The sequence below is a fragment of the Salvelinus alpinus genome, chromosome 4, assembly GCF_045679555.1.
Source record: "Salvelinus alpinus chromosome 4, SLU_Salpinus.1, whole genome shotgun sequence".
In the NCBI taxonomy this organism is placed as follows: Eukaryota; Metazoa; Chordata; class Actinopteri; order Salmoniformes; family Salmonidae; genus Salvelinus; species Salvelinus alpinus.
This window is the reverse complement of record NC_092089.1, coordinates 3043652-3056151: the sequence shown is the minus strand read 5'-3', so window position 1 is coordinate 3056151 and position 12500 is coordinate 3043652. Positions and strand designations below refer to the sequence as shown.

At 44.3% G+C, this 12500-nt stretch overlaps 1 protein-coding gene across 2 annotated transcripts in view; it reads left to right on the top strand.

Moving 5' to 3' along the window:
* The window catches only part of LOC139572756 (phospholipid-transporting ATPase ID-like), a 110669-nt gene that overhangs the window by 52039 nt on the left and 46130 nt on the right, over positions 1-12500 (top strand). For both annotated transcript variants that reach the window (XM_071395508.1, XM_071395507.1), the window contains 9 exons: positions 1494-1582; positions 2147-2343; positions 2757-2877; positions 3034-3121; positions 5519-5553; positions 5803-5962; positions 6894-7082; positions 9514-9629; positions 10317-10481. In XM_071395508.1, coding sequence (XP_071251609.1) covers positions 1494-1582; positions 2147-2343; positions 2757-2877; positions 3034-3121; positions 5519-5553; positions 5803-5962; positions 6894-7082; positions 9514-9629; positions 10317-10481 — 1160 coding nt within the window. The remainder of the gene's footprint in view (positions 1-1493; positions 1583-2146; positions 2344-2756; positions 2878-3033; positions 3122-5518; positions 5554-5802; positions 5963-6893; positions 7083-9513; positions 9630-10316; positions 10482-12500) is intronic.

Sequence of the window (12500 nt, the reverse complement as noted above, 5' to 3'; positions counted from 1 at the left end):
ATTTTTTATGTCTAGTACAGCCTCTGCCTTCTTGAGGGAAGCTTTGCTTAATAGTAAGGGGATATCTGTAGGGACCACCTCTGTTTCAATGTGACACTTAGTCTGACCAATTTTTGCTGGTATCTTAACTCTCTTGGTAGAATGGACAATTCTCCCATCTCCAAATTTGAAAGCTCTGTTGCTTGGTGTGTCAATCATATTTTGTACTTCTTTCATATTTAGTTCACTGACATAGCTATCAAGCCATTTTGCACCACACACTGTCCGTGTACATGCAGTATCAATCACAGCAGATCCTAAGGATTCAACTATAAAAATCTCAGTATCAGAAGCAGATTCATTTGAAAACAGTATAATGTTACACTGCTCTATCTCTGTGTTTACATTTTCCTCTGTTAGTTTAACTTGTTCATTTTTATGAGGACAGTCTTTAACCCAATGGTAAGTGCTTTGACAAATTGCACATTTCGATCTCCTTCCATATTTGTCCAGTGGATTTGTGCCGGGAAATGGCGCCCTCTTCTGGTTGTCTTGAGAAGGTGACTTGTTGGCGCCTTTTCTGTGCTGCTCGGTGTAATATGCTGCGTCACTCACTTGCATTCCATTTGTTATTGGCGCGACAGACGTCTTTTCACCAAATATTATTTTTAGTGCCGACTTCATAGATGCAAAAGTCAGCACAGTACAAGCAGTCAAAGCCAACTGTTTCTCCCTACCATCTAGACAGGCAGTATCTAGCAACTTGAACGCTAACACTGCATCTGGGAGAACCATGTGGTACTTGCGCATTCTATTGTACCTCTGTTCGAAATCAATGATGTAGTCCGTCATTGCAACCGAAATATCTCTCGTAACACTGTCAAAGTTTGAATATGCCTCGTAGGCACGGTCTTTCTCTTCTTTAAGAAATACAGAATCCAGTGCTGTGATCAAAGTTCCCATACCGTCATCCTTGTTCAAATCCTCAACGGATATTTCCAGTGCTGTATCTCTCGCTCTTCCCTCGAGCGATAATACCACCGCAAGTGCTTGCTTTTTCGCATCCAGATTAGTAACGCGTGTCCAGATTCCCAGTTCATTTTTCCAACTTTCGTATGACCTCTTCTCGTCGAAGCGAGGTGGCACATTGTAGTTATTAACCATCCTCTGCTACCAATGTTAACTCGAAATGACACAACGACAAGGTTCCAGTTTAACAAAGTTTACTATACTATATGAACACACTACAAGTAGCCATTACACTCAAGGCTAGGTTCATCAACAACAAGACTTTCTGCGCATGCGCACTCTTGACTGAGTGATAGCCCTGTAATAACAGAAATATAGGGATACTTAAAACATGAACTTAACATGTCTGTCTGTCTCTTTGTGTGTGTGTGTGTGTGTGTGTGTGTGTGTGTGTGTGTGTGTGTGTGTGTGTGTGTGTGTGTGTGTGTGCACCTGCATGTGTGTGTTTGTCTAACCAATTCGTCTTTCTATATCTCTCTAACCAGGCCCAGACACCAAGCTGATGCAGAATAGTGGTCGCACCAAGTTCAAACGCACAAGCATTGACCGCCTCATGAACACACTGGTGCTCTGGGTAGGAGACCCCACACCTCGCCTTCTGTTTGGCCATACGTGTTTAACATCTACTTCTAATATAAAACAAGACTAGCCTTCTGGTTTCTCCCGAAACTGTACTTTTCTAGTTTAGCTTGACATTTTGAAATAAAAATAAGGTACATACATTTTGACATAAGTCTAATCTTTACCCTCTTTCTCTCTCCCTCCCTCTCTCTCCCCTCTCTTCCCCCCTTTCTCCCCTCTCTCTCTCCCCTCTTTCTCCCCTCTCTTCCCCCCTTTCTCCCCTCTCTCTCCCTCCCTCTCTCTCCCCTCTCTCTCCCCTCTCTTCCCCCCTTTCTCCCCTCTCTCTCCCCTCTTTCTCCCCTCTCTTCCCCCCTTTTGGCCCTTCTCACGCCTCTCTCTCCCCCCTCTCTCTCCCCTATCTCCCTCCCTCTCTCTCCCCTCTCTCTCCCCTCTCTTCCCCCCTTTCTCCCCTCTCTCTCTCCCCTCTTTCTCCCCTCTCTTCCCCCCTTTCGGCCTCTCTCCCCCCTCTCTCTCCCCTCTCTCTCCCCTTTCTCCCTCCTCTCTCTCCCCATCCCAGATCTTTGGCTTCATGGTGTGTATGGGTGTGATCCTGGCTGTGGGGAACGCTGTGTGGGAGAGAGAGGTGGGTTCTCTGTTCCAGAGTTACCTGGCCTGGGACCTGCCTGTAGACAACTTCCTGTTCTCTGCTTTCCTCTCCTTCTGGTCCTACGTCATCATTCTCAACACCGTGGTGCCCATCTCACTCTACGTCAGGTAAGGAATACTTTATGTCAGGTTATAAGCCCTCTATGTCAGGTAATAACATCTCTATGTCAGGTAATAAAACCTCTATGACCGTTTTAGTCAAGGGAGATGAGTGACAGTGACAGTCAAGATGCTTCATCAGTACTTTACTTTCTGTGGATTCTGGAACAAGTTAGTATTTCAATCCAAGACTGATGTTAGTGTCTGGTACTGACCCACCCGTACTGATAACTGTTGTTTGTTGGTTTCTTTATGTGTTAGTGTGTTTGTGTGTTAGTCTGTTGTGTGTTTTTGTATGTGTTGTGTGGGCTGCAATCTATCTGCAATCCCAAACAAGTTAGAGGGCTTCCTGTTGAATTATAATACTTTTTTTCTCTCTCTCTTTCCCCTCCCTCCCTTTCCCTCCCTTTGTCTCTCTCCAGTGTGGAGGTGATTAGGCTGGGTCATAGTTACTTTATAAACTGGGACAGGAAGATGTTCTGTCCACAGTGTAACACAGCAGCTGAAGCCAGGACCACCACTCTCAACGAGGAACTGGGACAGGTGAGGAACATCCTCCACCCTACTGTTGTTCATCTACACTAGATCCTTGTATCTCTGTGTTGGAGAATGTTAGCCTAAAAGCCTGTGGTGTGTCTGGATGTAGGTTCAGTATGTCTGTGGTATCTTGATAACCCCCCCCCCCCCCCATTGAAACAGGTGGAGTACATCTTCAGTGACAAGACAGGAACTCTCACTCAGAACATCATGAGCTTCAGCAAGTGCTCTATCAATGGACATGCCTATGGTGGGTATACTACACTATATACTACACTGTATACTACACTATATACTACTATATACTACACTCTATACTACACTATATACTACTATATACTACACTATATACTACTATATACTACACTCTATACTACAATATATATAACACACTATATACTACGCTATATACTACACTATATACTACATTATATACTACTATATACTGCACGATATACTTGTCACGTTGTTCGTAATAATGGTCGGACCAAGGCGCAGCGTACGTAGAGTTCCACATGCTTTATTAATAGTGAAACTTAACAAAACAAAACAATAAACAATCAAACCGTGACTACAGAGGTGCAAAGTGCACTAACTCCAAACAAAACAATATCCCATAACCCACAGGTGGAAAAAATGCTACTTAAGTATGATCCCCAATTAGAGACAATGATAGCCAGCTGCCTCTCATTGGGAATCATACCAAAACCCCAACATAGAAAAAACAACCTAGAACCCCACATAGAAATAATAAACTAGACTAACCCCCCAGTCACGCCCTGACCTACTCTACCATAGAAAATAAAGGCTCTCTATGGTCAGGACGTGACAATACTACACTATATACTACAGTCTATCGGATTTAAGGTGGGTATACTACACTATATACTACTATATACTACACTCTATACTACACTATATATGACACTATATACTACACTATATACTACTATATACTACACTATAAACTACACTATATACTACAGTCTATCAGATTTAAGGTTGGTATACTACACTATATACTACTATATACTACACTCTATACTACACTATATATGACACTATATACTACTATATACTACACTATAAACTACACTATATACTACAGTCTATCAGATTTAAGGTGGGTATACCACATATATACTACAGTCTATTAGATTAAAGGTGGGTATACCACATATATACTACAGTCTATCAGATTTAAGGTGGGTATACCACATATATACTACAGTCTATCAGATTTAAGGTGGGTATACCACATATATACTACAGTCTATCAGATTTAAGGTGGGTATACCACATATATACTACAGTCTATCAGATTTAAGGTGGGTATACCACATATATACTACAGTCTATCAGATTTAAGGTGGGTATACCACATATATACTACAGTCTATCAGATTTAAGGTGTGTATAATACACTATATACTACAGTCTATCAGATTTAAGGTGGGTATACCACATATATACTACAGTCTATCAGATTTTTTAAAAACTGATACAAATACACCTTATGGAACAGCAAGGACTGTGAAGAGTCACACACACATGTACAAACACATACAACATACACACTATACACACAACTTAGACACTATACACACACGTACACAGTATATACACATGCACTCTATACACACACTTACACCTAGATTGTGTGTAGTAGTAGAGTAGTGGCCTGAGGGCACACACTTAATGTGGTGTGAAATCTGTTGTTAACTGTATTTTAATGTTTATAATGGTATTATAATGTATATTACTGCCTTAATATTTGCTAGACCCCAGGAAGAGTAGCTGCTGTCTTGGCAGGCACTAATGGGGATCCATAATAAACCCCAGGAAGAGTAGCTGCTGCCTTGGCAGGAACTAATGGGGATCCATAATAAACCCCAGGAAGAGTAGCTGCTGCCTTGGCAGGCACTAATGGGGATCCATAATAAACCTCAGGAAGAGTAGCTGCTGCCTTGGCAGGCACTAATGGGGATCCATAATAAACCCCAGGAAGAGTAGCTGCTGTCTTGGCAGGAACTAATGGGGATCCATAATAAACCCCAGGAAGAGTAGCTGCTGCCTTGGCAGGCACTAATGGGGATCCATAATAAACCCCAGGAAGAGTAGCTGTTGTCTTGGCAGGAACTAATGGGGATCCATAATAAACCCCAGGAAGAGTAGTTGCTGTCTTGGCAGGAACCAATGGGGATTCATAATAAACCCCAGGAAGAGTAGCTGCTGTCTTGGCAGGAACTAATGGGGATCCATAATTAACCCCAGGAAGAGTAGCTGCTGCCTTGGCAGGAACTAATGGGGATCCATAATAAACCCCAGGAAGAGTAGTTGCTGTCTTGGCAGGAACCAATGGGGATTCATAATAAACCCCAGGAAGAGTAGCTGCTGTCTTGGCAGGAACTAATGGGGATCCATAATTAACCCCAGGAAGAGTAGCTGCTGCCTTGGCAGGAACTAATAGGGATTTTTAATAAATAAAAAAATTGGCATTGGGATTCTTAATAAATACAAATAGAAAAATACACACACACACAAATCAGATCAAAACAGCAGTGTCCTGTTCCCCCAGTCAATGTTGTAGACGTCCTTGTGGTGCTGGGTAACTCTGAGTCTAAGTGTGAGTGTGTTCTATTGTCAGGTGAGGTGATCGACCCGTTGGGAGCACAGCTAAAGGTGAGCAGGCTAACGTAAGACTAACAGTATGACTAACAACACAGCATACTGTTCAGCTTGCTCTCTGTGGCAATGACATCACTCTGGCACTGTGCACTTTGCTCTTTAACCATAGGTGAATACAAAGCATAGTTTCTAACGGTGAATACTACAACTGTCCTCCTTCCTCTCTTCCCCCCTTCTCTGTCTCCCCTTCTCTGTCTCCCCTTCTCTGTCTCCCCTTCTCTCTCTCCTCTTCTCTCTTTCTAGAGGTTAGACTTCTCCTCCTTCAACCCCCTGGCGGACCCTGACTTCTGTTACTATGACAACGGTCTGCTGAAGTCGGTGAAGCTGGGAGACCTTCACAGCCACGAGTTCTTCCGGCTGCTTTCCCTCTGTCACACCGTCATGAGTGAGGAGAAGAAGGAGGGTGAGAGATAGCAGGAGGGAGGGATGGAAGGAGGGTGAGAGATAGCAGGAGGGAGGGATGGAAGGAGGGGGAGAGAAAGGGACGGAGGGAGGAATAGAAGGAGAGGGAGGGTGAGAGAGAGGGATAGAGGGAGGAATAGAAGGAGAGGGAGGGTGAGAGAGCGATAGAGGGAGGAATAGAAGGAGAGGGAGGGTGAGAGAGGGATAGAGGGAGGAATAGAAGGAGAGGGAGGGTGAGAGAGGGATAGAGGGAGGAATAGAAGGAGAGGGAGGGTGAGAGAGAGGGATGGAGGGAGGAATAGAAGGAGAGGGAGGGTGAGAGAGAGGGATAGAGGGAGGAATAGAAGGAGAGGGAGGGTGAGAGAGAGATAGAGGGAGGAATAGAAGGAGAGGGAGGGTGAGAGAGAGGAATAGAAGGAGAGGGAGGGTGAGAGAGAGGAATAGAAGGAGAGGGAGGGTGAGGGAGAGGAATAGAAGGAGAGGGAGGGTGAGGGAGGGTGAGAGAGCAATAGAGGGAGGAATAGAAGTAGGGTAAGAGAGAGCGAGGTAGAGGGAATGAGGGTTAGATAGAGATAGAGGGAGGATGAGAGAGAGAGGGGGAATGAGGGTTATATTTTGGTTGTTTAAAATATATTTCAAAGCGGTTTAGATGGTACAATGATTCTCTACACTATGCATTGCTTGTTTTGTCACATAAACTGAAATTAGGCGAACCATGAAATGGCGGAGTGGTTTTTGCATAGTGCATCTGAAAAGCATGTTGTATTTTGTGTTCAAAATACATGTATAGAATCTGTTTAATAGATACTGTATTCTCTGTCTCCCTCTCTCACCTCTCCCTCGCCTCTCTCACCTCTCTCTCTCCCTCTCCCTCCCCCATTGCTCTCTCTCCCCCATCACTCTCTCTCACTCCCCCACTCTGCCCCCTCTAGGAGAGTTGATGTATAAGGCCCAGTCTCCAGATGAGGGTGCGTTGGTGACAGCAGCCAGGAACTTTGGTTTTGTGTTCCGGTCTAGAACCCCTGGTACTGTCACTGTGACAGAGCTGGGCCGACCCGTCACCTACACACTGCTGGCCATCCTCGACTTCAACAACATCCGCAAGAGGATGTCCGTTATAGGTATACGCATGCATGCATACGCACTCACACAAGCACGCACACACCTTGACATACAGTAGACACACACACGCTCACCAAACACACCTTGACGTACAGTAGACACACACACGCTCACCAAACACACCTTGACATACAGTAGACACACACACGCTCACCAAACACACCTTGACATACAGTAGACACACACACGCTCACCAAACACACCTTGACATACAGTAGACACAAACACGCTCACCAAACACACCTTGACATACAGTAGACACACACACGCTCACCAAACACACCTTGACATACAGTAAACACACACACGCTCACCAAACACACCTTGACATACAGTAGACACACACACGCTCACCAAACACACCTTGACGTACAGTAGACACACACACGCTCACCAAACACACCTTGACATACAGTAGACACACACACGCTCACCAAACACACCTTGACGTACAGTAGACACACACACGCTCACCAAACACACCTTGACATACAGTAGACACACACACGCTCACCAAACACACCTTGACATACAGTAGACACACACACGCTCACCAAACACACCTTGACATACAGTAGACACACACACGCTCACCAAACACACCTTGACATACAGTAGACACAAACACGCTCACCAAACACACCTTGACATACAGTAGACACACACACGCTCACCAAACACACCTTGACATACAGTAGACACACACACGCTCACCAAACACACCTTGACGTACAGTAGACACACACACGCTCACCAAACACACCTTGACATACAGTAGACACAAACACGCTCACCAAACACACCTTGACATACAGTAGACACACACACGCTCACCAAACACACCTTGACGTACAGTAGACACACACACGCTCACCAAACACACCTTGACATACAGTAGACACACACACGCTCACCAAACACACCTTGGCGTACAGTAGACACACACACGCTCACCAAACACACCTTGACATACAGTAGACACACACACGCTCACCAAACACACCTTGACGTAGTGCACTTCAGCAACTTACGCAAGAGCAAAATAAAATATCTTTGTATAAAACATACTGTACAACAATATAAATCTATGACATTAAAATGCCTATTTACTCTGTTTCATCTGACTGCGCAATCCACTGTCTCTTCAGCCCAGCCAGGCAATTTATAAACTTGATCTCCACTATAAAAAGCATCTAGACATTATCTCACATTTCTTTTAGTCTAACATTTAGTTAGTGTGTCTGCAGTGCGTAACCCAGATCATATTAAAGTATCTCTCTGTCTGCAGTGCGTTACCCGGATCATATTAAAGTATATCTCTGTCTGCAGTGTGTAACCCAGATCATATTAAAGTATGTCTGTCTGCAGTACGTAACCCAGATCATATTAAAGTATGTCTCTGTCTGCAGTGTGTAACCCAGATCATATTAAAGTATGTCTCTGTCTGCAGTGTGTAACCCAGATCATATTAAAGTATGTCTCTGTCTGCAGTGCGTAACCCAGATCATATTAAAGTATGTCTCTGTCTGCAGTGTGTAACCCAGATCATATTAAAGTATGTCTGTCTGCAGTACGTAACCCAGATCATATTAAAGTATGTCTCTGTCTGCAGTGCGTTACCCAGATCATATTAAAGTATGTCTCTGTCTGCAGTGCGTAACCCGGATCATATTAAAGTATCTCTCTGTCTGCAGTGCGTAATCCAGATCATATTAAAGTATGACTCTCTCTGCAGTGCGTAATCCAGATCATATTAAAGTATGACTCTCTCTGCAGTGTGTAACCCAGATCATATTAAAGTATGTCTCTGTCTGCAGTGTGTAACCCAGATCATATTAAAGTATGTCTGTCTGCAGTACGTAACCCAGATCATATTAAAGTATGTCTCTGTCTGCAGTGTGTAACCCAGATCATATTAAAGTATGACTCTCTCTGCAGTGCGTAACCCAGATCATATTAAAGTATGTCTCTGTCTGCAGTGTGTAACCCAGATCATATTAAAGTATGTCTCTGTCTGCGGTGTGTAACCCAGATCATATTAAAGTATGTCTCTGTCTGCAGTGCGTAACCCAGATCATATTAAAGTATGTCTCTGTCTGCAGTGCGTAACCCAGATCATATTAAAGTATGTCTCTGTCTGCAGTGTGTAACCCAGATCATATTAAAGTATGTCTCTGTCTGCAGTGTGTAACCCAGATCATATTAAAGTATGTCTCTGTCTGCAGTGCGTAACCCAGATCATATTAAAGTATGTCTCTGTCTGCAGTGCGTAACCCAGATCATATTAAAGTATGTCTCTGTCTGCAGTGCGTAACCCAGATCATATTAAAGTATGTCTGTCTCTGCAGTGCGTAACCCAGATCATATTAAAGTATGTCTGTCTCTGCAGTGCGTAACCCAGATCATATTAAAGTATGTCTCTGTCTGCAGTGCGTAACCCTGAGGGGAGGATCCGTCTATACTGTAAAGGAGCTGATACTCTGCTGTTTGAGAGGCTCCACCCCTCCAACCATCACCTGATGAATATCACAACAGATCACCTTAATGTGAGTTACACACACACACACACACACACACACACACACACACACACACACACACACACAGTCTTGTACAGCTAACCTTGTGGGGACATACAATTCAGTCCCATTCAAAATCCTATTTACCCTAACCCCTAACCCTAACCCAAAAACCTAAACTTTATCCTAACCCTAAACCTAACCCTAGCTCCTAACCCTAACCCTACAACTAACCCTAGCTCCTAACTTTAATATTTAACTTAATTCTAACCCTAACACTAATTCTAACCTTAACCCTAAACCCCCTAGACATAGCATTTGACCTTGTGGGGACTAACAAAATGTCCCCAGCTGGTCAATTTTTACTTTGTTTACTATTCTTGTAGGGACTTCTGGTCCCCACAAGAATAGTTAAACACGTCCACACACACACACACACACACACACACACACACACACACACACACACACACACACACACACACACACACACACACACACACACACACACACACAGAGACACACACACACACACACACACACGTGCAGTCATATACACACAATAATAATCCGTTCCTATTCAGCCTATCACAGCTCTCTTTTATACAAGTAACAGCACTGCCCTCTGGTGGTTAAATGTTTTCCTGCACACTACTCTGGCCTACAGGAGATGATTGATTGTTTATCAATTCTTCAATTGACTTGTGTGTCTAGGAGTATGCTGGGGACGGCCTGCGGACCCTGGCCCTGGCCTACAGAGACCTGTCAGAGGAGCAGTGGGAGGAGTGGTCAGAGAGACACCGCCAAGCAGACAGAGCTACAGACTGTAGAGAGGACAGACTGGCTGACATATATGAACACATAGAACAGGACATGATGGTATCACACTGTGTGTGTGTGTGTGTGTGTGTGTGTGTGTGTGTGTGTGTGTGTGTGTGTGTGTGTGTGTGTGTGTGTGTGTGTGTGTGTGTGTGTGTGTGTGTGTGTGTGTGTGTGTGTGTGTGTGTGTGTGTGTGTGTGTGTGTGGCGCAGTGGTCTAGGGCACTGCATCGCAGTGCTAGCTGCGCCACCAGAGTCTCTGGGTTCGCGCCCAGGCTGGGCTGGGTTCGCGCCCAGGCTCTGTCGCAGCCGGCTGCATCCGGGAGATCCGTGGGGCAACGCACAATTGGCATAGCGTCGTCCGGGTTAGGGAGGGTTTGGCCGGTAGGGAGGGTTTGGCCGGTAGGGATATCCTTGTCTCAGTATGTAAAAATGTAATAAAATGTATGCACTCTACTGTAAGTCGCTCTGGATAAGAGCGTCTGCTAAATGACTAAAAATGTAAATGTAAAAAATGTGTGTGTGTGTGTGTGTGTGTGTGTGTGTGTGTGTGTGTGTGTGTGTGTGTGTGTGTGTGTGTGTGTGTGTGTGTGTGTGTGTGTGTGTGTGTGTGTGTGTTCTCTCTGTAACATCATTGGCACCAAAATACATTTCTATCAACTTGTGTAACTGGCAATGAAGTTATATTCTACTCTGCTCTATTCTACTCTTCTCTATTCTATTCTTCTCTGCTCTATTCTACTCTGCTCTATGCTCTATTCTACTCTGCTCTATGCTTTATTCTACTCTGCTCTATTCTACTTTGCTCTGCTCTATGCTCTATTCTACTCTGCTATATGTTATATTTTACTCTGCTCTATTCTACTCTGTGCTCTATTCTACTCTATGCTCTATTCTACTCTGCTCTATTCTACTCTATTCTACTCTGCTCTATTCTACTCTGCTCTATGCTCTATTATACTCTGCTCTATTCTACTCTATGCTCTATTCTACTCTGCTCTATGCTCTATTCTACTCTATGCTCTATTCTACTTTGCTCTATTCTACTCTATGTTCTATTCTACTCTGCTCTATGCTCTATTCTACTCTATGCTCTATTCTACTCTATGCTCTATTCTCTAATCTACTCTGCTCTATTCTACTCTGCTCTATTCTACTCTGCTCTATTCTACTCTGTTCTATTTTGCTCTGATCTATGCTCTATTCTACTCTGCTCTATGCTCTATTCTACTCTGCTCTATCCTACTCTGCTCAATCAATCAATCAATTTTATTTTATATAGCCCTTCGTACATCAGCTAATATCTCGAAGTGCTGTACAGACACCCAGCCTAAAACCCCAAACAGCTAGTAATGCAGGTGTAGAAGCACGGTGGCTAGGAAAAACTCCCTAGAAAGGCCAAAACCTAGGAAGAAACCTAGAGAGGAACCAGGCTATGAGGGGTGGCCAGTCCTCTTCTGGCTGTGCCGGGTGGAGATTATAACAGAACTATGCCAAGATGTTCAAAAATGTTCATAAGTGACAAGCATGGTCAAATAATAATCATGAATAATTTTCAGTTGGCTTTTCATAGCCGATCATCAAGAGTTGAAAAACAACAGGTCTGGGACAGGTGGCGGTTCCATAACCGCAGGCAGAACAGCTGAAACTGGAATAGCAGCAAGGCCAGGCGGACTGGGGACAGCAAGGAGTCACCACGGGCGGCAGTCCCGACGCATGGTCCTAGGGCCCAGGTCCTCCGAGAGAAAGAAAGAGAGAAGGAGAAAATTAGAGAGAGCCGAGATTTTCAAAATTTCCATAAATGACAAGCATGGTCAAATAATAATCAGGAATAAATCTCAGTTGGCTTTTCATAGCCGATCATTAAGAGTTGAAAACAGCAGGTCTGGGACAGGTAGGGGTTCCATAACCGCAGGCAGAACAGTTGAAACTGGAATAGCAGCAAGGCCAGGCGGACTGGGGACAGCAAGGAGTCACCACGGCCGGTAGTCCCGACGTATGGTCCTAGGGCTCAGGTCCTCCGAGAGAAGAAAGAGAGAAGGAGAAAATTAGAGAGAGCCAAGATTTTCAAAATGTTCA